Source organism: Cervus elaphus, chromosome 7, assembly GCF_910594005.1.
Source record: "Cervus elaphus chromosome 7, mCerEla1.1, whole genome shotgun sequence".
NCBI lineage: Eukaryota > Metazoa > Chordata > Mammalia > Artiodactyla > Cervidae > Cervus > Cervus elaphus.
Window position 1 is genome coordinate 8,458,761 of NC_057821.1, and position 24,445 is coordinate 8,483,205.

General features: G+C 44.2%; 1 protein-coding gene across 2 annotated transcripts; it reads left to right on the forward strand.

Annotated features, from left to right (window-relative positions):
• The first annotated feature begins 5,411 nt into the window (after nucleotides 1-5,411).
• LOC122696912 (DLA class II histocompatibility antigen, DR-1 beta chain-like) lies at nucleotides 5,412-20,602 on the forward strand. Of its 2 annotated transcripts, none has more exons than XM_043907084.1 (5): nucleotides 5,412-5,570; nucleotides 10,968-11,237; nucleotides 16,123-16,404; nucleotides 17,128-17,230; nucleotides 19,489-20,602. In XM_043907084.1, exons 1-5 carry the CDS (start codon nucleotides 5,471-5,473, stop codon nucleotides 19,514-19,516), a joined length of 783 nt encoding a protein of 260 aa, XP_043763019.1. In that variant the 5' UTR covers nucleotides 5,412-5,470; the 3' UTR covers nucleotides 19,517-20,602. The 2 variants fall into 2 exon arrangements, with proteins under 2 accessions (XP_043763019.1, XP_043763020.1); XM_043907085.1 differs by lacking the exon at nucleotides 19,489-20,602 and adding an exon at nucleotides 18,221-18,282.
• Nucleotides 20,603-24,445: the final 3,843 nt, after the last annotated feature.

Consider the following 24,445-nt stretch of genomic DNA (forward strand, 5'->3'; position numbering starts at 1 on the left):
GCTGGCTTACATACATGGGCTGGCATCAAGTGAACAGGCAGGAAGAGTTACGAGGAGGGAGGGAAGGTGGGAGATGGCAGAGCTGGAGGTTCAGCAATAGGAGACAGGACAAGCTGCAATTTCACTAAAGCCTGACTGTGATGGACGAAATGTTTGCATCTTTGAAAGTTCAAAACTTAAAGGTCTGTACATAGGGGATTTGCTGTATTTGCATTATGATATTATTTGTATTTATAGTAAGTGGAGGCTGAAATTGGCTGGATAGTCCCTAAAGCCCCTTTCATTCTTAACATTTTGTGAAATGAAAGATTACAAAGTGTGTGCATGCCTGCTAAGTCACTTCAGTCATGTCTGACACTGTGCAACCCCATGGACTGTAGCCCTCCAGACTCCTCTGTCCGTGGGATTCTCCAGGCAAGAATACTGGAGTGGGTGGCCATGCTGTCCTCCAGGGGATCTTCCCAACCCAGGGATTGAACTTGTGTCTCTTACATCTCCTGCATTGGCAGGGAGGTTCTTTACCACTAGCACCACCTGGGAAGCCCATGAAGTATGGAAGATGCAGTAAAAGCAATAGTGCCTCCAGGCTTTATTTCAAACCACATTACAAAGCTGTGGTAATCAGCATGGAATTAGTATAAAAACAGATCAATGGAACACAATAGAGAGCCCAGAAATAAATTCACATATACATGGTCAATTCAGTTCGGTTCAGTCGCTCAGTTGTGTCCGACTCTTTGTGACCCCGTGGACTGCAGCATGCCAGGCTTTCCTGTCCATCACCAACTCCCAGAGCTTGGTCAAACTCATGTCCATCAAGTTGGTGAGGCCATCCAACCATCTCATCCTCTGTCATCCCCGTCTCCTCCTGCCCTCAATCTTTCCCAGCATCAGGGTCTTTTCAAATGAGTCAGTTCTTCGCATCAGGTGGCCAAACTATTGGAGCTTCAGCTTCAGCATTAGTCCTTCCAATGAATATTCAGGACTGATTTCCTTTAGGATGGACTGGTTTGATCTCCTTGCAGTCCAAGGGACTCTCAAGAGTCTTCTCCGACACCACAGTTCAAAAGCATCAATTCTTCAACACTCAGCTTTCTTTATGGTCCAACTCTCATATCCATACATGACTACTGGAAAAAACATAGCTGTGACTATATGGACCTTTGTCGGCAAAGTAATGTTTCTGCTTTTTAATATGCTGTCTAGGTTTGTCATAGCTTTTCTTCCAAGGAGTGTCTTTTAATTTCATGGCTGCAGTCAATTAGTTTAAAACAAAAGAGCCAATACACGATGGGGAAAGGACAGTCTCTTCAGTAAATGGTGTAAGGAGAACCGGACAGCCACATGCAAAAGAATGAAACTAGACAACTATCAATAATAACACCATACACAAAAATTAACTCAAAATGGGTTAAAGACTTGAATGCAAGACCTGAAACCACAGACTCCTAAAAGTCAATGTAGGTGTTAAGCTTCTCGACATAGGTCTTGATGATGATTTTTTTAAAATCTGACCCCAAAAGCAACAAAAATAAAAATAAACAAGTAGAACTACATCAAACTAAAAAATTCTTGCACAGCAAAGGGAACCTACCAAAAATGCAAAGGCAACCTACCGAATGGGAGAAAATACTTGCAAATCCTGTATCTGATAAAGGGGTTAATATCCAAAATATATTTAAAAATCCATACAACTCAATGGGGGCGGGGGGGGCGGGAAACACATTAAAAATGGGCAGCGGACATTTTCCACGGTGCACATTTACCCAGTGCTGCCCTGAAAGATGCCCTGGGTACCCCGTCCTCATCAGCGCCTCCCTCCTAGGACCCAAGGCATTCGGCCTGACAGAAGGAGCTGGGAAGCCTCACCATCTGCAGCCTCATTCTCTAAAAGAAGTTCCACGACCCGCTCCGCACACCACGCCCCGCCCGCCGCCGAGCTCCCAAGAACCAGAGGGCGTCCGCCCTGCTCCTGGGCTCCCCGGGTCCAGAGCGCCAGGACGCCGGGGGCGTGGGGTGCGCGGTCGGGGGGCTGCGTCTCTCCCGTCAGCACTCCGGGTTTCCGCTCGCACCACCTCCCCAGCGGCAGCTCGGGGGTCTCGCTTTCGTGCTCTGAAGCCCCCTCGCGTCGTGGCCGCTTCGCGCCCCTCAGTCCGCGGCGGGCGCGGCTCCGCAAGCTTCTCCAGCAGGTGTCCGGTTCTGGGCCCGGCGGCCAGCAGGCGGCGCGCGACACTTATTGGCGCAGAAAAGGGTTTTTTTAATTGTTGCTGTGGTTGTAGTTTGTTGGTTTTTTCTTTGGGTTTTTTTTTTTGTCCCCGGATCATCTTTAAGCATCTTCCTGGTGGTCCAGTGGCTAAGATTCCGAGCTCCCAATGCAGGGGGCCTGGGTTCCATCCCTGGTCAGGAAACTGGATTCACATGCCACAGCTAAGACCTGGCACAACCAAATAAATAAATAAAAACAAATACTTTTTAAAAGTTCCTAATGGAGGGCATCGCTAAAATCTCACTGGAAAGCATCCTTTTAAGCCTGCTGAAGGCTGATGCAGCCTGTAAATGACACCGTCTTCTGTGGAGGATACGTGTCTTCCTTGGTAAGAAGAAATGGGACCTGTTGATCCATTCCCTGTGATTAATATTTTTCCTTAAATAAAGGAACCACTGACCTGCTTCTCACTTTAGTTTCCAGCTTAGGGCTGATAGCTTCTGAAAACTACAGAGAATATATTAAACTACTTGGAGAAGAGAGAGAGATTCTATATGCTAACTAGCTTGCCGATAATGAAGAACCCATTTTTCCCAGATGTGTTGCAACTTTCCAGGCTTCCTACAAGTGAATTCTATTCTGTGACAGTTAGTGGGACTCAAAGCATCCTGTAATGATACAAACTTCCACCTGCTTGTTGTTCAGTGAAGGTCTGTGCATGTGATGCCACTTGTTTGTTCCCAAGTGTTGATTTATTGCCCACAGAAGCAAGCGTATGGTCTCATGCATCGAGAGCAGAGACTAGAACTTCTACACTGAGAACCACTTTATTCCAGAAACCAAATTAACTGCCTTTTCCGTTGGAGATAAGCTGTTGCTTGAGACTTCTCTTACACAGTTGGAGCTTAACAGGATTGCTTCTCCTCCTGCTTTCAGTGAAGAAGTTCAGCCTCAAGATCACCTTAGGGATGATGGTGTGGTGACAGTTACTGCATTGTTTTACCTGAATTGTCCTTATGTTTAATTAGTATTGAAGAAAAGTTGAGATTTATAACATTTAAAGCAGTAGATCCTGGTTACTCATAAATATATACAACCCATCCGTTTTGAAAGGAAATTTGTGTGATTTTATAAACTGTGTGTCAGATTTATATGAATAGGTTTTGGTAGTGCCCTCTTTCACGCTGCTTTGGTATGTTTGTGATAATGAATCACTTTTCCTCGGCATTCCTTCTATCCTATCATCTAAGGTGAACCTCTGTTAGGCTTTCCACATTGTCACAACTGGTGAATTCTGAATAAATTATGATTCTCTGTTTGTCAAATTAAACCTAATAGTTTCCTGGTGGCAATTGCACAGCTGCTGGTAGTACTGAATTATCACTGGGGTCCTGGGGACATAGATGCTCCTCAAGTCCAGGGACAATAGTGACTGCTCCTCAAGCTCTCCCTGTCCAAGAAAAGTTTGAACTTTCCACAGGGAAAGAAATCTTTTTCCCAAAGTAAGTGAAGCACCATTTGATTCTCTTTTGCAGGGTTCAAATTTGCACTACATCATGCTGAAAAATCTGGAATAATAACTGAGACCAATGGACTAGATTTAGGAATGTTAAGGTCACTTTTATCTTCAATAAGAAGGAGACTTGGACAAGAGCTCTAGTGTCATTACAAAAGATCCATGCCAAGTTTGTCATTTCCAGAGGAAAGTAACAATGAAGATGAGGGGAAACTTTTGGAGGAACTAGAATTGCAACACTGCAACTGCCTCAGTTTATATAAGATGCTGTCATTCACTAAAATGGGCCTCTCGTGGATTCACATTTCCATTGAGAGGAAGTGAAAAAATTGTTTTAATCTAAGGACTCTGCTCTCTTCAGAAATTGAATGTAAATTGTTGTGAAGTAATAGCTGATCTTGTGGGGTTTGGAATCACATTTAACTTGGTTGAGTCTGGAGAGTGTCACTCACCAGATTTTCATCCTGGCAAAAGTCGTTCTTCTCCACCATTTTATTCTGTCCATCTTCGGGTAATTCAATCACTGAGATGATGTGAGAATTCAATAAAAAGATGATACAGAAAGCCAGCTCAAAAATTGCTCAATAAATTTCAGTCATTTTAAAAATACATTTATTTATTTGGCTGCATGGGGTCTCAGTTGTGGCAAGCAGGATCTTTAGTTATGGCATGTGACTTCTTAGTTGTGGCATGTGGGATCTAGTTCCCTCAACAGGGATCAAACCTGGGCCCCATGCATTGGGAACATGGAGTCTTAGCCACTGGGCCACCAGGAAAGTACCAGTTCTAGTCATTTTTATGGAGCATGGTGAGTTTCCTGTCACTAGATACATTAAAGCACGTAAAGATGGACTGTTTATCAGAATTGTGGTAGAAAAAGAATTAATGCAGAACTTTAGATAGACAGCTTTCCTTTCAAGTCCATTCTAAATCACAGATACTGCATATATTAATATAAGATGTAATCATTAACCTAAAAGTAGAATGATATATGTAAGTCATATGATTGCCTCAAAGGAGGTAATTCATAGTTTTTTCCATAGGGTTCTGTTTACTGAACACTCTACAATGTGTTCTGAGCAACATCTGCTTGTATCTGCTTCGGGTAAAGCAAGAGAAGGGGGCATGTCCCCAGTCGAAAGAGGAGAGTCAAAAATGGGAACCGGGAGGAGGGGATTAATCACTTTTTCACATAAAATGCTAATTATTCTAAAGCAGAGTTGCTGATTTGAGACCTATCTCTGAGCCCCTGCAGGATGGGATTAGGACCTGGACCCCATTACACTATTAGTAACACACACTGCAAAGGTAGCTTCAAGACCCTTCGTTGCACACAGATCACTCGCTATAAGCAGCTTTCTCTTTTGTGTATTCTGGAGGTGCCACTCAAGGCAGAGGCAGCGCTGGGAGATGATCCTGAAAAACTTTAGGTGACCAGCAGAGCTGGCTCACGATAGGGCCCCAATTAAAATGTTACCACTACAAACGGATCAAACTTTTAAAGCACGAAATTAAAACAATCCTCCTAAGGATTCAAAAGAGGAACTGCATACTGAATATCTGACCAGCAACTGATGATGCTATCCGCGGATGAATCTGATTGGCTCGCCCATACTGAGCCGACCCAATCCAGGAACAGAGCAATGAGTTCCTAGGTTGGTAATATTTGAGATGTGGGTGGAGGGGGATCCTAGTCCTCACTGAGATTTTTCTGCTTCCCTGCACTTTGCCTTCTTCTCTTCTCCTGCATGGTGTGCCTTTGGTTCCCCCCAGGCTCCTGGACAGTGATTCTGCCAGTGATACTGATGGTGCTGAGCCCGCTGCTGGCCTGGGCTGGAAGTAACCGAAGTAAGTGCCCACCTTGGATGGTGAGCTGCTGTGGAGGGAGGCGGAGGGAGGGAGTTAGCTTTACCTCTGTGTCCAGGCCACATCCCTCAAAATTCAGCATCTTCTCCAGTGACTGCTTATCTTTATCATGAGCGCTTGCATGCACGCTCAGTCACTTCCGTCGTGTCTCTTTGCAACCCCATGGACTGTAGCCTGCCAGGCTCCTCTATCCGTGGGATTCTCCAAGCAAGAGTACTGGAGTGGGTTGCCATGCCCTCCTCCAGGGGATCTTCCCAACCCAGGGATCGAACTCACGTCTCCTACATCTCCTGCATCGCTGGCAGACTATTTACCCACTGAGCCACGTGGGAAGCCCTATCTTTATCATATGAATCCTCCATTCCTTCCACAAACAAAAGGAGCCTGGATACTTGCCTTCTTTAGGAGACCTGCCCAAGGAGCCTTCATATATATGCATATAATCTATTTCTTCTCAACTCTCTTCTAATAAAACCTCTTCAGTCTCACTTCCTATTCCCTCAAGGTTTTGAGAGGATTTAGAAATAATTTCAAAAATAATTCAAAATGATTAGTAATGATTATGAATAATTTCAAAATAATTCCCATTTGTTATTCCATTTATTCTATTGAGTTATACCAGAAAATGGGAATAATCCTCTGAAAACGTTAAGGGGATTCAGAAGGAATTAAAAAGACCTCTCCTGGAAGACCCTTCTTGTGTCCTGCACGGGATCTGTGAGCTGCTTCCGCTCCCCAGTATGTGAGGATGGACCAAGTGGCCTCCCCGCTGTCTCCTCTTTTTTGCAGTTGAAGTATCTTTGATTTACAATATTGTGTCAGCAACTCAGCTATACATACATATATGTGATACATATATACTGGGCTTCCCGGCGGCTCAGACAATAAAGAATCTGCCTGCATTGCAGGAGATCTTGCTTCGATCCCTAGGTCAGGAAGATACCCTGGAGAAGGGAATAGCAACCCACTCCAGCAACCCACCCTGGCAGGCTTCAGTCCATGGGGTTTCAAAGAGTCAGACACAACTGAGCAACTAACACTTCCACTTTTTCAGAGTTGATTTACAATATTGAGTTGGTTTCAGGTATATGGAACAGCAGTTCAGTTACATATATACGTGTGTGTGTATATATATAATATGCATACATAGTATATATATTCTTATTCAGATTCTTTTCCCCTTTAGGTCATTACAAAATATTAAGCAGGATCCCCTGTGCTATACAGTAGGTCCTTGTTGGTTATCTATTGTCTCCCTTTCTTTCTCCCTAAACCCCGCGGTTTATAAGGCCCGTGTCCCTGGACTGGAGGTTCTCTGGCACAAGTTGGGGTTAGTTTTCTCTCATTTCTCCTGCAGTGTAAAGCACTCTGGAGCTAGAGTGGGGGTCCTCAGTACTGGGAATGACCCTGTAGTTAAGGCCATCTAAGGGGCATTCTGTGACGCCGTAAAGAACTCAGGAAGAACTGAAAACCTGGGACAGGTCAGTGTTTATTGCGACTATTTTGAACCTACCCTCTCAGTTTCTGCTCCATCTCCTCTTGATCTGGCCTGAACCCACAAGAAGAGATTCAACTAGTATAGAATGCATGTGTGCGTGTTCAGTCACTCAGCTGTGTGTGACTCTCTGCGATCCTATAGACCGTAGCCCACTAGGCTCCTCTGTCCAAGGGATTCTCCAGGCGAGAATACTGGAGTGGATTGCCATGCCCTCCTGCAGGGGATCTTCCCAATCTAGGGGTCAAACCTGCATCTCTTATGTGTCCTGCATTGGCAGGTGGGTTCTTTACCACTAGTGCCACCTGGGAATCTCGGGATAGAATAGACCATATTAAATTAGGTGGCTCAGGTGCAATGCAGGAGACCCAGGTTCGATCCCTAGGTTGAGAAGATGCCCTGGAGAAGGAAATGGCAACCCACTCCAGTATTCTTGCCTGGAGAATCCCATGGTCGGAAGAGCCTGGTAGGCTACAGTCCATGGGGTCACAAAGAGTCGGACATGACTGAGCGACTTCACTTTCTTTCACTTTCACTTTCTTTATAACCGCCAAATAGTCAAATACCAGCCATTTCATATGGTTCACACTGAATACCCTGAGCAGGATACTGAGAGTGTCAAGGCTGTTTCCATCCCATGGGGCTGAGAGCCAATAAGGAAGTCAAGGGAACTCATTACCTCTTGGAGTCTTGAGCCCAATTTTCATATATTCATTCATCATGCCAACAGTTTTCCATAATCAGCCATCTTTGATTACCTCTCCCTCCATTTTTCTGTATTCTTTCCCCAACCATGTCACCACATTACTGAAAATTCCCAAAGTTTGCACAAACCTTCAGCACTATAACAGACCCGTTGGATGAGATGAAACTTCATGAAGAGTTCCCTGTCTCTTAAAATCACCTGTGAATGTTTCTTTACAGTAGAAAGAAGAGAAAGAGGAAGTTAGTCTGAATTTCTCACAGGATATAGAAGAGACATAAGATATAGAGACTTCCCCAGTGACCCAGTGGTTAAGACTCCACCTTCCACTGCAGGGGGCACAGGTTCGACTCTGGCTGGGGAAACTAAGGTGTCATGATTACAAAATTGTGTTGGAGTTGGAGCCCCTTCCTGCTTTCCAGAAGCCCCACAAAGATTAATTCCCAAAACCATAAATGACAAATACTTTTTTGAGCAACTATTATGTACTAGACTCAGTGAATTCTATTTGAATAATATAGAAAAGTCCGTTAAGATCATGGAAGTTACCCAATGACGAGAAAGAAAGACAACAACCCAATAAACATGGAACGAAGAGAAACATTTGAAACAGTAGTAAATGCTCTGTGTGTATATATATATATATATATATATATTATATGTGATGAGTGAGTGTGGGTGTGTCTGACTCTTTGCCACACTATGGACTGTAGCCCACCAGGCTCCTCTGTCCCTGGGATTCTCCAGGCAAGAATATTGGAGTGGGTTGCCATTCCCTTCTCCAGGGGATCTTCTAGACCCAGGGATGAAACGCAGGTCTGCTGCATTGCAGGCAGATTCTTTACTGTCTGAGCCATATATATATATATATATAGAGAGAGAGAGAGAGAGAGTATCCATCTGACTTCAGTGCAAGTGTCTAGGGGGCCTTCCCTGAGAAAGTGACATCCAATAACTGATGAGAAGAAAACAATCATGAGAAAGATCTAAAGGACAAATACTCCAGGAACCAAGGGAAAGACAGAAATGTGGGAAGATGTTTGCTATGTTTAAGGGGCAGAAAGAAGGTTCGAGCAGCTGAAACAGATAAAGCAGGTGGGGGAGTGGAATAAGATGACGTTGGAGAGAAAGTGAGGAGCCAAATCATGTTAGGCCCCAATGGTCATGATGAGAAATTTGACTTTTATTTACAGAGATACTGTAGGGAAGCTACTAAGGGAAGTTACAAAGTGAGTCCATTTGTATATTTTTTAAATATTTATTTATTTGGCTGCACTGGATCTTAGTTGTGGCAGGCAGGATCTTCGATCTTTGTAGCGGCATGCAGATCTGTAGTTGCAGCATGCACGATCTTTTTTTTAGTGGCACCATGTGGGATTTTAGTTGTGGCACATGGGATCTAGCTGGCTAATCAAGGAGTGAATGCTGGCCCTGTGCATGGGAAGCTTAGAGTCTTAGCCACTGAACCACTGCCCTATATATATATATATATATATTTTTTTTTTTAATAATTCTAGCTACCACATAGAGATTAGATTGCAGGGGTTCATGCATCCCAAAGAACATGCATCCCAGTGTTCATTCACTGCAGTATTATTTACAATACCCAAAATGTGGAAGCAACTTAAGTGTCCATTGACAGATGAATGGATAAAAATGTGGTACATATACAATGGAATATTACTCAGTCATAAAAAAGAATGAAATTCTGTCATTTGCAACAATATGGCTGGACCTAGAGAGTATTAAGATTAGTGGAAGGAATCAGACAGAAAAAGTCAAATGCTCTGTTATCACTTATAAGTGGAATCCAAAACATAAAACAAACAAATGTATATGACAAAACAGAAACAGACTCACAAAGTGTGAACTAGTGGCTACCAGTGGGAAACCAGAAGGCAGGAAGAGCCAGACAAGGGTATGGTATTAAGAGATACAAAGTATTATGTATAAAATAAATAAGCAACAAAGACATATAGTACAGCACAGGGAAATATAGCCATTATCTTGTAATAACTTTAAATGGAGTATAATCTATAACAGTATTGAATCACTGTGTTGTACACCTGGAACTAATATAATATTGTAAATCAACGATACTGCAATTTAAGAAAAGACCCCCAAAATTTAAAATATGTACACTCATATGGTATGTATGTGTATATTTGTGTCTCTGTATCTTTATACACAGTGAAGCTACAGAGCCATGTGTAACCAACAAGAGCTCTGAGACCCAGCTGACCCTTTCCCTCAGCAGGTCAGAATTGCCAAATGAATCGTGGCACCAAATTTTTAGAAAATCTGGCTTTCTGAGCTGTCCAGACTTGGAAAAGGAATGGGGGACCTGTCCTCGGGTTACAGTTTTAACCTCCTACAACTCATCAACAGTTTTCATTACAGTTAGCATAAAGTCAAAATCCTAATATTACCTACAAGTGCCCGGTTCCATGTAATTTGTCCAGTCTCATCTTGTAGCCTCCTTTCTCTCACTTTTTCGCGCTTCAGTGAACTGTCTTCTTGAGGAAGTTCATCAGTTCTTTCAGCTTTTCCACACTTCTCCTTCTTTTCCACTTTTCTACTTAAAATGTGTCTCTTTTTCCCCTAAACACACACAATCTTCCTAGAGCTCTCAGCCACTTCCCCTTACACCTCACGCCTTACCTGTCTTCAGAGACCTGCCTCCAACGCCCTAACCTAACTTAGGTCCTCCTAGCATTCATAGAGCCCCACCCTGTTATCCTGACATTCCTCGTTCCCCTACAAATTGCTGTGCATTTGGTTTCTGTCCATCCCTCTCACTAAATCTCAAGTGCCGGTGCCCGTTCTCCCCCTCCTGGAATCTCAGGGGCAGCGAGGGTTTGCCGGCGGGCGTCCTGACCAAGCACTCACAGGAGGAAGGGGCAGCCGCGGGGAGGCAGAGATCGTGGGGGGCTCAGCGGGGGTGTCTCTGTGGTGGAGGGTCCCAGGAGGAGGCGGTGGTGGGACCCCGGCCAGGCCGCACGTGGCGACGCCAGGCGAGCCGGGTGGCCAAGAGGAGCCCGATCGGCTCAGGGGCAGAGCCTGTGTTCCCTGCGCGGCTGGCGGGGGACGCGGACCCGGGCTCCGCGGGCCGGGGAGCCGCTGGGGGCCGTCGCTGCCCCGCGGCCCGGGCGCCCGTGACCAGGGCGCTCCCGCCCCGCAGCGCTCTTCATGGTGCAGGGCAAGTCCGAGTGTCACTTCGCCAACGGCACGGGGAACGTGCGCTTCCTGGACAGGTATATCTACAACCGCGAGGAGCAGGTGCGCTTCGACAGCCTCGTGGGCGAGTACCGCGCGCGGACCGAGATGGGGCGGCCGGCGGCCGAGCGCTGGAACCGCTGGCCCCACGCCCTGCAGCGGGCCCGAGCCGCCGTGCGCACCTTCTGCGCCAGCAACTACCGGTTCTTTGCGAGCCTCACGGTGCAGAGGAGAGGTGAGCCGGGGGCGGGGCAGAGGGCGGTGCAGGGGAGGGGAGTGCGGGAGAGACCGAGACAGAGAGAGACGGGGAGACAGAGAGACAGAGACGGAGACAGAGATGCAGAGACAGAGACACAGACAGAGACAGAGAGAGACAGAGATGGAGAGACAGAGAGACAGAGATGGAGAGGCAGAGACATGGAGAGACAGAGACACAGAGAGACACAGATGGAGAGACAGAGATGGAGAGACAGAGAGACCCAGAGACAGAGAGAGAGATGGGGAGACAGACAGAGACGGAGACAGAGATGCAGAGACAGAGACACAGAAAGAGACAGAGACGGGAAGACAGAGACAGAGAGACAGAGATGGAGAGACAGAGAGACACAGAGACAGAGAGAGACAGGGAGACAGAGATGGAGAGACAGAGAGAGACACAGAGAGACAGAGATGGAGAGACACAGAGACACAGAGAGACAGAGACACACACAGAGAGAGACACAGAGATGGAGAGAGACAGAGACAGAGAGAGATGGGGAGACAGAGAGACAGAGACGGAGAGACAGAGATGGAGAGAGACGGAGAGAGACAGGGAGACAGAGACAGAGACTGACAGAGACACAGAGAGACAGAGAGAGACACAGAGACAGAGACACAGAGACAGAAAGAGATGGAGAGACAGAGACACAGAGACCCAGAGAGACAGACACAGACAGAGACACAGAGACAGACAGAGAGAGAGATGGAGAGAGAGACACAGACAGAGACACAGCGAGACAGAGACACAGACAGAGACAGAGAGAGACGGAGCTAGGCTAAGCCCGGTGGGTGAGTAGGATGGTGGGGGACAGTGTTGGCTACGGGGTCCCCGTGTGAGAGCCTGCTGTCAGAAAGCTGGTGTGCAATTTTGTCAGTGTGCGGTGGGGGAAGAGGGGGTGTGGTGGGGGAGCGGACCGGGGTCTGAGAGGGGCAGAGGGGCAAGGTGGGAAAACATGCGGGGGACGGGGGTCCAAACCTTCTGCCACCCAGGGAGGCTGGGGGAGTGGGGAGGGAAACGCTGGCTGAAGGGGGGGCAGATTCTGGAAGGGGCCTCAAGGTGTCCGTGGTTTGGGGGAGGTTTGGGGGGAAGCTGAGGAATGTAAAAGGACTGGAAGACTGTGAGAAGAGCCCCAGTCTGCTCTGGGCACACCCCCTCACTCCAAACCCTCCACAGTAAGTGTGCTGGTGTCTGTGTGCAGGAGCGTTGGGTTGAGAATAAATTAGTGGGGGCACTAATTTCTAGGGGTGCAGTGGAGAGGAACCTCCCACACCCCTCTGACCTTTCTGAAGCTGCTTTTAGTTCTAAATTTCCGACTACTTTTTTGCTTTCTTGGTATGTACATGTTTACATATTTGAAATGATTGTGAAGCCAACTTTTGGATATAATTTTGTTACTTAATATTAACATACTAATATTACCATGTTTATAATGCTAATAGTACTTAGGTAGTTACATATTAACCCTTTGTATGGTTGTAAACAATTTACCTGGCATTCCCCATTGTAAATTTTATTTTCCATATTGCCACTTAGTTGGAAATTTATATCTTATTGTTTTTAACTTATATTTCTTTTATTTCTAAAGTTCTATTTTATCACACTTTTTTTTGCCAGTTATAGTGACTGCTCCAAACACTATCTATTAATCTGTTATCGCTGGGGTCCATGTGTTTTTCTCAGTAATTTTATGGCTTCTCTATGCAGTAAGATTATTAACATTTTGAGTCAACATTTTCTCCAGTTTGTGGTTTCTATTAGAGTCTGTTTAATATTTCCATGTTAAGAGTTTAACAGTTTTTATTTACTGAAATAGAAACAGGAAAATTGTGACTAATAGTTTACCATCAATCTTAAATCTACTATTTTGTGGTTCTGTGCAAATGTGTCCCCCACTTCTCCTTTCTTTTAAAATAATTGTATTTACCTAGGGCCTGATAGTGTTAGACGTTGTTTCAGATGTTGAGTCCCAGGCCGTACTCTGATCACAAATGTCAGTTTAGAAGGAGAGAGAATTCCAAAATGATAACAATTCCAAACATTGTAGTTGTTCAGTCACTCAGTCATGTCCAACTCTTTGCGACCCTATGGACTGCTGCACACCAGGCTTCTCTGTCCTTCACTATCGTCCAGCGTTTGCTCAAACTCATGTCCATTGAGTCAATGACGCTGTCCAACCATCTCATCCTGTCACCCCCTTCTCCTCCTGCCTTCAGTCTCCCAGCGTCAGCATCTTTTCCAACAAGCCAACTGTTCACATCAGGTGGCCAAAGTATTGGAGCTTCAGCTTCGGCATCAGTTCTTCCAATGAGAATTCAGGGTTAATTTCTTTTAGGATGGCCTGGTTTGATCTGCTTGCCGTCCAAAGGACTCTCAAGAGTCTTATTTAGCACCACAGTTCAGACTGTTCCTCCACTCTTCCCCAGTAGCATAGTGAACACCTTCTGACCTGGCGGGGCTCATCTTTCAGTGTCATTCTTTCTGCCTTTTCATACTGTTCATGGGGTTCTCAAGGCAAGCGTGTTGAAGTGGTTTGCCATTCCCTTCTCCAGTGGACCTTGTTTTGTCAGGACTCCAGCATGGCCCGTCTGTCTTGGGTGGCCTTGCACGGCATGGCTCACAGTTTCATTGACTTACACAAGCTGAGATCCATGTGATCATTTTGGTTAGTTTTCTGTGTTTACAGTTTTCATTCTGTCTGAGCTCTGATGCATGATGATAAGAGGCTTGTGCAAGCTCCCTGATGGGAGAGACTGGCTGTGGGAAAAACTAGGTCTTGCTCTGATGGATAGGGTCATGCTCAGTAAATCTTTAATCCAGTTTTCTGCTAATGGCTGGGGCTGTGCTCACTCCCTGAGGCAGCCCAGTCCTGGAGTCTGCAGTCTCTGTGCTAGGGCTATGGGCTCTAAGGATAGGGCTAATGGCGACCTCCTCCAAGTGGACATAAGCCACACACCGCGCCTCCCAGGACTGCTGCTGCCAGAGCCCCTGTCCACGTGGGAGGCCACTGCTGAGCTGTGCCTCTGCAGGAGACCCTCAAACACTCACAGGCAGGGCTGGCTTAGTCTCTTGTGGGGCCACTGCTCCTTTCCCTGGGTCCTGGTGTAGACAAGTTTTGTTTGTACCCTCCAAGAGTCTCTGATTGAGCCCCTCCTACCATCTCCTTGTGGCTTCTCCTTTGTGCTTGGACGTGGGGTATCTTTTCTTTGGTGGGTTCCAACAGCCTCCTGTCAATAGTTGTTCAGCTGCTAGTTGCGCTTTTGGTGTTCTCGCAGGAAAAGATGAGCGCGCGTCCTTCTACTCTGCCATTTATATAATGTCAGACAGCTGTAATCAGGTCAGACTACTATAATAAAATCCCATAAACTGTTTTTATGTTAAATACAACATAAATTTATTTCTCACAGCTTTAGAGACTAAGTCCAAAATCAAGGCACTGGCAGATTCGGTGTCTGGTGAGATCTTTAAAAGAAAAAAAAAAAGGAGACAAAAGGAGAGATTCATCAGCTGAGTATAAAGCTGTAACAACTTTTAAAATGATGAGCTCTCCTTGTTGCTTTTCCTATGCAGGACTGGTGTTTTCCTGAGGCACCCCTCGTGGAGAACGGCCCCTGTGGTCCGTCTCTGCTGCTCAGGGGACGAGCAGGTCCCATGCTCTTCTCAGGCGTGCGTCCATGGAGGCAGCTCTGCATCTCTACCAGCCCCACTGCTGTTCTCACATCTATCCTTAAGCTTTGAATCATATTTTCTTTCATAGTAAACAAAAAAATTCAACGAGTAGCTAACATATATTGAGCGCTAAGTTCCAGCCTGTTTTTGGCCACTCCACACAACCTGTGGGACTTTAGTTCCTCGATCAGGGGTTGAACCCGGCCCTTGGCAGTGAGAGTGCAGAGTCCTAACCACTGGACAACCCAGCCATTTCTTAACATGGTTTAGGTCCATCAAGTCTTTTTTTAGAATATGATGGTCAGTATTTTTTATTGAAGTATAGTTGCTTTACAATGTTGTGTTAATCTCTGCTGTACAGTAAAGTGATTCAGTTACATACATTCTTCTTTTAATACTCTTTTCCATTATGCTGTATCACAGGATACTGAATACAGTTCTCTGTGCTATACAATAGGACTGTGTTGTTTATCTGTTCTATATATAATAACTTTCATCTACCAACCCCAGACTCCCACTCCGTCCCTCCCCCAAGCCCATCCGCCTTGGCAACCACAGGTCTGTTCTCTGTGTCCATGTGTCTGTTTCTGTCTCGTAAATAAGTTCATTTTGTCATATTTTAGATTCCACATATAAGTGATAGCATGTGATATTTGTCCTTCTCTTTCTGACTGACTTAACTTAGTATGATTCTCTCTAGGGGCACCATGTTGTTGTAAATGGCATTATTTCCTTCTTTTTTAGGGCTGAGTAGTAGTCCATCTTATATAAGACTCATTTAACTCAAAGAGGTAAATTCGTATCATTATCCTCCTTTGGAGATAAGAAAGTTGAGGCACAAAGTAATTTTAAAACGCTTCCAGAACTAATCAGAAGCAGAGCCTGAATTTGAACCCGGAGAGCCTAGTTACAGAAATCACACTTTTAATGAATATACCCTGTGTTCTGCAATAAGCGTAAATACTACAATTCGGCAATAAGTAACTCTTTCAAGCTATGAAAAGAAACCCCACAGTTTTCCTCAGCATCTCTCAACTCTAATAGGGGTTGAAGGTTTCGGGGTTAAATTCAAGCGATATTCGTGGCACTACATCCTCTTAAGCCACATGGGCAGCCTGGCCTGTCCGAGGCTGCAGCCTGGTCAGGAGACGTAGTCTGTCTCCCGCACTAACCCCCGCTACGTTTCCTCTCCCAGTGGAGCCCGCAGTGACCGTGTATCCTGTGAAGACCCGGCCCCTGCGGCAGCACAACCTCCTGGTCTGCTCTGTGAACGGCTTCTACCCAGGCCACGTTGAGGTCAGGTGGTTCCGGAACGGCCGGGAAGAGGAGGCCGGGGTGGTCTCCACAGGCCTGATCCCTAACGGAGACTGGACCTTCCAGATCATGGTGATGCTTGAAGTAGTTCCTCAGGGTGGAGAGGTCTACGCTTGCCATGTGGAGCACCCCAGCCTGACGAGCCCCGTCACAGTGGAATGGAGTGAGGAGCTCTCTGATCTCATAAGTTTCTCAGCCACCAAGCGGGGGGCCCACTTACCCCCAAATGTCGGGTTTCAGCTCTCCCCACACAAGTGTTCATGAGCTCCATGTTCTCTTCTCCTTCAGCTGAGGTTGTTGGGGTTGCCCTGTGACATCCTGTGATGGAGCTCCTCTGATAGTTGGCAGATATCCCATGATGGTTTCTGTAAATGCCTGGGCCCCCTGGGGAGCCCGTTCTCCCAACAAGCAGGGAAGACAACGTCTCTGCTTGAGCTTCCCGTGACCTCACAGCTCATGGTCACTCTTTGGTCCTGGGCACCAGTCCCCTGTGTCAAGATGGGCTGATGTTTCAGACACTCTTGCCCTGAGTTGTTCACTGTGATCTGAGAAGGGGCGCACCCCCTCCAGGGACCTTCCTGACCTGAGGGAAGTTCAGTCCCATCTCTGCCTTTTATTAGCTCTGTCAGTTGAGACAGACTTCCCCACCTCATCCAGCCCCAGGCTCCTCATCCATCAGATGATGAAGACATGTGGCCTTCTATCAGGGCTAGGGTATTTAAATGATTCACTGCCTGAACCTTGTAGCAACGCAGCTTGAATTTTCATCTCTTTTCTAGGAATGGCCAGTTATTTCAGTTTTTCAGAGCAGGCTTCTTCCCCTGGTCTCAATTAGAGAAGTTGGATTTGGGATAACAATCACTCAGAAACTGGCTTCTTTTCTCAGGGGCACAGGATGAATCTTCACGAGAAAAGATGCTGAGTGGAATCGGGGCCTGTGTTCTAGGTCTGCTCTTCCTTGGGATGGGGCTGCTCTTCTACATCAGGAGGTAAGGGACCTGTTGGCAGCTGAGATGCCCCGCAGATTGTTTGGAGGAAAAAATATGGCTTTGCTCGATGAAGTTCTCTGAGTACAACCTTTGCCTAGTTGATCTCAACTTTCCTGGAAATCCAGAAAGTATTTATGGGTGAAATATAAGAGGTGATGGCCTGTAGAGATAAGAGAAGAGTTAGCATGCATGGAGATCTCAGATGGAAATTCTGGAGCAAATGCAAGAAGAGACCCTAAGGCTGATGAAATGATGCTGGGTTTGTGTGATGGGAGCTTCCTAGTCATATGCCTTCTGGGGTCTGCTCCCCTCTCCACCCTGGTATTCAGTGATGCGAGCTGTGTTGTCCAGAAATCTCAGTGGGTGATCAGGGGCTGAGACACTGTATCCCGGGAGTGTGTATCCTGCCTCTCCTTCCTTAGGAGACTTGGGCTTCAGCCAAGGTAATGCCCTCTCATCCTCTTTCAGAGAGAGATTTGGTCTCCTAGGAACAGTGGTGGAGATGACAAGTGGGGAGACAGACAAAATGAGAAAGGCTGAATTCTGATTGCAGTAAAGCTTTGCATCAGTTAATAAGAGAACAGACTTGTGTTTGCCAAGGGGGAGGGGGTGGAGAAGAGAGAGATTGGGAGTTTGGGATTAGCAGATGCAAACTATTATAGACAGGATGGATAAACACCAAGATCCTACTGTACAGCACAGGAAACTCTATATCCTGAGATAAACCATAATGGAAAAGAACATTTAAAAAATGTATGTATTTCCATACAAATTGTGAAATTATTTGTTCTAGTTCTGTGAAAAATACCGTTGGTAGCTTGATAGGGATTGCATTGAATCTATAGATTGCTTTGGGTAGTATAGCCATTTTGACAATATTGATTCTTCCAATCCATGAACATGGTATATTTCTCCATCTGTTTGTGTCCTCTTTGATTTCTTTCATTAGTGTTTTATGGTTTTCTATGTATAGGTCTTTTGTTTCTTTAGGTAGATATACTCTTAACTTCCCACTTCTGGGCATACACACTGAGGAAACCAGATCTGAAAGAGACATGTGCACCCCAATGTTCATCGCAGCACTATTTATAATAGCCAGGACATGGAAGCAACCTAGATGTCCATCAGCAGACGAATGGATAAGGAAGCTGTGGTACATATACACCATGGAATATTACTCAGCCATTAAAAAGAATTCATTTGAATCAGTTCTAATGAGATGGATGAAATTGGAGCCCCTTATACAGAGTGAAGTAAGCCAGAAAGATAAAGACCAATACAGTATACTAATGCATACATATGGAATTTAGAAAGATGGTAACAATAACCCTATATGCAAAACAGAAAAAGAGACACAAATGTACAGAACAGAATTTTGGACTCTGTGGGAGAAGGCGAGGGTGGGATGTTTCGAGAGAACAGCATCAAAACATGTATATTATCTCAGTGAAACAGATCACCAGCCCAGGCTGGATGCATGAAACAAGCGCTCGGGCCTGGTGCACTGGGAAGACCCAGAGGGATCAGGTGGAGAGGGAGGTGGGAGGGGGGATCAGGATGGGGAATACATGTAAATCCATGGCTGATTCATGTCAATGTATGACAAAAACCACTACAATATTGTAAAGTAATTAGCCTCCAACTAATAAAAATAAATGGAAAAAAAATGTATGTATGTGGGGTCTTCCCTGCTGCTCCAGTGGTTAAGAATCCACCTCCCGATGCAGGGGACACAGGTTCAATCCAGGGTTGGGGAACTAAGCTCCCACATGCCACAGGGCTAATAAGCCTGCATGCCACAGCTACTGTCCATGTACCCTTGAGCCTGTGCTCTGCAATAGGAGAAACCACTGCAGTGTGAAGCCCACCAGCCACAGCTAGAGAAAGCCTGTGCCCTGCAACGAAGATCCAGTGCAACCATAAATAAATGAAAAGTAAAATTTAACTGTATATATGTGTATACCTGGGTCACTTTGCTGTACAACAGAAATGAAAACAGCACTGTAAATCAACTGTATTTCAATAAAATTAACAAATAAAGATTGCTAGGCCAGCAGCCACCAAAGGGGCATCTCTTAAATTAAAAATTCTAAAAATAATAAAATAAGAGGCCCATGGCCTGAGGTAGCTGTGGCTCAGGGAGGCTTAAGACTGGTTCCGCCTTCTTACTGCAGAGCTCTCAGGGGAGGCCCCAGAAAGGGGGAAGAAGCAGCGTGAAGAGATCGGTGTGGAAACAGCCCTCTCCTCTGCCCCTGCAGGTCTCCTGAGCTGGAGCAGAGACCGTGACACTCGGACGAGAACCTTCTGTCCCAGCTTCTTCGCAGCTTGAAAAGGTTTCCTACTTCAGACCGTGGGCCCCTTATTTTATTCCTTCTAGAGTTTTTATTCGAAGAGATGCCCCTCTGGTGGCTGCTGGCCCGGCAGTCTTTATTTGTTAGTTTTATTGAGATATAGTTGATTTGCAGTGTTGCTTTCCCTTCCGCTACACGGCGCTCACTCCTCACGAGAATGCTTTCCCAGGATCTTTGCTCTGGGTTGAATGACTCTGCAGAAAAAGTCCTGGGTGGTTTCTTTGGACCTACCCTGCACCCAGAAGTCCCCAGGATTGATCCCAGTGCCTTATCTTCATTCTTTCCTGGTCCTCTTTGTTTTCTACCCCTGCTGCCTCCTTCCATCCACATTTATTTATATGTATTTTTTGAAATACAAGAGAGTGGAATCTTCGTACAGGTTAAACAAGGCATGGTGTGTGTTCATGACAGCGTAAGTCAGTTTCAACTGCTCCCTGATCTCATTCCTCTAATTAAGTTCCTTTAAGGTTGGAGAGGAACAGAAGTGGGCAAACAGGGACGGAGCCAAAGAGCTACTTTCCAGAAGCAACAAATCTGAGTAAGGTGAGACATAGAAGCATGAAATTGCAACTCTGTAATCAGAACAGGGTTTTCACAGTTTTCTCACAGCATAAAGACTAAAGAGGGGAAAAGCAGAAAAATAACTGTAGCTACTTCAACTTGGGAACAAACACAAGACCAAAGGGGCTCTTTCCAGGCAACAAAAATTATAAAAAGGGAAGAGAAAAAGTACAGAAGCCAAATAGGTAAATGAAGATAAGATGCTATCAGCAGGAAAAAAGACTATTTTATCTATGATATGTTTTATACAAACTTCATGGTAGCCACAAAACATAAATCTAGAGCAGAGATATGAAACATTAAAAAAGAGGGAACTGAAGAAGACATACTCTAAAGCCACCAAATTAAAATGGCAGATAGACTCAGCCATTAAAAAGAATACATTTGAATCAGTTCTAATAAGATGGATGAAACTGGAGCCCATTATACAGACTGAAGTAAGTCAGAAAGATAAACACCAATACAGTATACTAATGCATATATATGGAATTTTAAAAGATGGTAATGATAACCCTATATGCAGGACAGAAAAAGAGACACAGGTATATAGAACAGACTTTTGGACTCTGTGGGAGAAGGCGAGGGTGGGATGATCTGAAAGAACAGCATTGAAACATGTATATTATCAAGTGTGAAACAGATCACCAGCCCAGGTTGGATGCATTAGAGAAGTGCTCAGGGATGGTGCACTGGGGAGACCCAGAGGGATGGGATGGGGAGGGAGGTAGGAGGGGGGATCAGGATGGGGAACACATGTAAATCCATGGCTGATTCATGTCAATGTATGGCAAAAACCACTACAATATTGTAAAGTAATTAGCCTCCAACTAATAAAAATAAATGAAAAATAAATAAATAAAATGGCAGATAGAAACACAAGGAAAGGGGAAGCAATAGAGATCAGAAAACAAAAGATAAAATAACAGTACTGTGTCCTCATCTATCAATATTCACCCTCAATGTAAATAAGTTGAATTAGCCAATCAAAACACACCACTGGTAACCACTACTCTGTTCTTTGTATCTAAGCATTTATTTTTGTTTGATATGTTTTGTTTATTTATTTTGTTTTGCTTGTTTTTGCATTCCACATATGAGTAAAGTCATACAATATACATTTTTCTCCATCTGACTTATTTTACTTGGCATCATACCCTCAATGTCCATCCATGTGGTTGCAAATGGCAAGACTTCACCTTTTTTATGGCTGATATAGTATGATATGTATGGTATATATATATGTATACACCACACACCACATCTTGTTTTAATCCATTCATCTGTTGGTGGACACTTGGGTTATTTCCATATCTTGACTATTGCAAATATCACTATGATAAACATGTGAATACAGTATTTTTTGAGATAGTGTTTCATAGTCTTTGCACAAGTATCCAAAAGTGGGAGGAGGGTGAAATGGGTAAAGGGGATCAACTGTATGAAGGTGAATGGAAACTAAATTTCTGGCATGCTCTAGTATACACAAAAGTAAAAATTTAAGATTTTAATGTAAAACTTATATAGTGTTATAAATTAATGTTCATTTCAGTTCAGTTGCTCAGTTGTGTCCGACTCTTTGTGACCCCATGGACTGAAGCATGCTAGGCTTCCCTGTCCATCAGCAACTCCCAGAGCTTACTCAAACTCATGTCCATAGAGTCAGTGATGCCATCCAACCATCTCATCCTCTGTCATCCCCTTCTCCTCCTAAATTAATGTTACCTCAATAAAAAATAAATTTAAAACAAGAAAAAATCTATAATTTACTAAAACATTAAATTTTACATGTAGAAAGAATGAAATTGTGGTAAGCTAATTACACCTCAGGAGATTTGTTAAAATAATCTTTTTTTTTTCTAAAGAAAAAAACATATAAATTCAGATAGCAACATGATGAAACATTTCTCCCCCAAATTGGCAAGTGTAGTAGTCTGGTTTTGTAAATAAAGGATCTAGAAGATGCTGTGAGGATGGATCCTCTCAAATATTATTAGTAACATCATGAAGTTGGTTGTATCTGTGGCTTAGATGGTAAAGAATATGCCTGCAATGCAGGAGACCTGAGTTCAATCTCTGGGTTGGAAAGATACCCTGGAGAAGGGAATAGCAACCTATTTCAGAATTCTTGCCTGGAAAATTCCATGGTCAGAGGGATTTGGCAGCCTACAGTCCGTGAGGTCGCAAAAAGTCAGACACAGCTGAGCAGTTAACACATTCATTAAAATTAACAGTGCAAACGTTGCATGATTGACAACAACAATAAAATCCACATCTATATATCTATGTTCTGAATGTTTGTGCCTCTACAAAATGTGTCTGTTGAAACCTGATCCCTAATGTGATGGTATTAGGAAGTGGAGACTTTGGGAGTGATTAGGTCTTGAAGATGGAGCCCTTATGAATGAGGTTAATGCCCTTATAAAGGACCAAAGAGACCAGGGTCTTCCCTTCCCACCATATGAGGCCACAAGTGAGATGCTGGCAGTTTGCAAACCCAGAAGAGGTTTCTCACCAGCACTTGACCTTGCTGGCACCCTGAACTCAGATTTCCCAGCCTGCAGAGCTGTGAGATATAAAATTCTGTTATTTATAACCTATCCCACTTATAGTGTTTGGTTCTGGGGGCCTGAAGGAGCTAAGACAATGTCTGTCTTAAAGGAACGATCCTACATGAGCCTAGAGACCTCTACTCGAATGTTTGTGGCACCAGGGTTTGGAATAGTAAAATTATTTCAAAATTCTAAGAGAGAAACTTATAAACTTGTCTTGATTATAAATATTATGTATGTTAAAAAATTATAAAATATATTAAATACTGGTGTATACCCCTTTGGGTAGTCAGATAATCCCAGATTTCCATCCTAGTTAAAAACATTCTAAATAAATTCTCACATATGTGCCCAAGATGACATATTAAAAATGTCACTGAAGAGAAAAAAATCAGTCTTAATTTTCAGAGAAGGAACAGATGAATTGCAGTTTAGCCATGCAAAGGGATAATATGCCAAGTGTTAAGTGAATGAAGGTAGGACTAGCCAGCCTGGATAGCAAAAAAGAAAAAAAGAAAATCATAAAGTACAAAAGACCCAAAATACCCAAAGCAACCCTGAGAAAGGACAAAGCCAGAGGTATCACACTTCCTGATTTCAAACTATAGCAAAAAGTTATAGTAATAAAAACAGTATAGCCTGACATTAAAATGGACACACAGACCGTTGAAATAGAATAGAGAGCCCAGAATTAAACCCTTGGATGTACAGTCAACTAGTATTTGACAAGGGAGCCAAAAATATATGATGGGGAAAGAATAGTGTCTTCAACAAAACATGCTGTGTAAACTGAAGTAACACACACTGAGAAAAGTAGAAGAAAGGAAATGATGATGGTAAGAGAGGGAATAAATAGGATGGAAAATAAATGTATAGAGGCTTCAGTAGTGGTCCAGTGGTTAAGACTCCAAGTTTCCAATGCAGGGGGCACAGGTTCAATCCCAGGTCATGGAACTAAGATCCTACACGCCATCTGGTGCAGCCAAAAAAAAATTGATTCCTGTTTGATAGCAATAAAGGATTTGCAGTTAATTTTAAAAGAAAACAGATGTATAATAAAGAAAATCACAAAGCTAAAGTTTTCTCTCTTTTTTTTTTTTTTTTGATAATCCACCTGCAAGACTGACAAGGAAGAAAAATCCAACTTGCAAATTATTAGCATCTATAACGAAAAGATGCCATTCCTACAGATTCTACAAACATTAAAAAGATGCTAACAGAATATAAAGAATTTTGTGCCAGTAGATTTGACGTTTTAGAGGAAATTGAAAACCACAATATTTCATGACCTACTTCTGTGTAAAAGTCCTTACACTACTCCTTCCATTTTTAGTTATGTTTGAAAATTTCCATAATAAAAATTTTTTTTAAGTAAATAAAAATAAAATTTCCACAGCTACTTCCAAAAAAATTACCCCAAAACTTCTACAGCCATTGGACTTCCCTGATGGTACAGTGAATAAGAATCTGTCTGTCAATGGCAGAGCACATGGGTTCAATCCCTGCTCCAGAAAGATTTGACATGCCTCAGAGCAGCCAAGCCCCAGCGCCACAAGTACTGAGCCAGCGCTCTAGAGACTGAGCTTCACAGAAATAGAAGCCAGGGCAATGAGAAGCCTGCGCACACAGCTAGGGGGTGGCCCCAGCTCCGTGCAGTTGGAGAAAGCCTGCACACAGTGACAAAGACTGAGCAACCAAAAATTAATTGATCAGTTATTTTAAAACTACAGCCATTTAGTGATTTTTTTTTACAG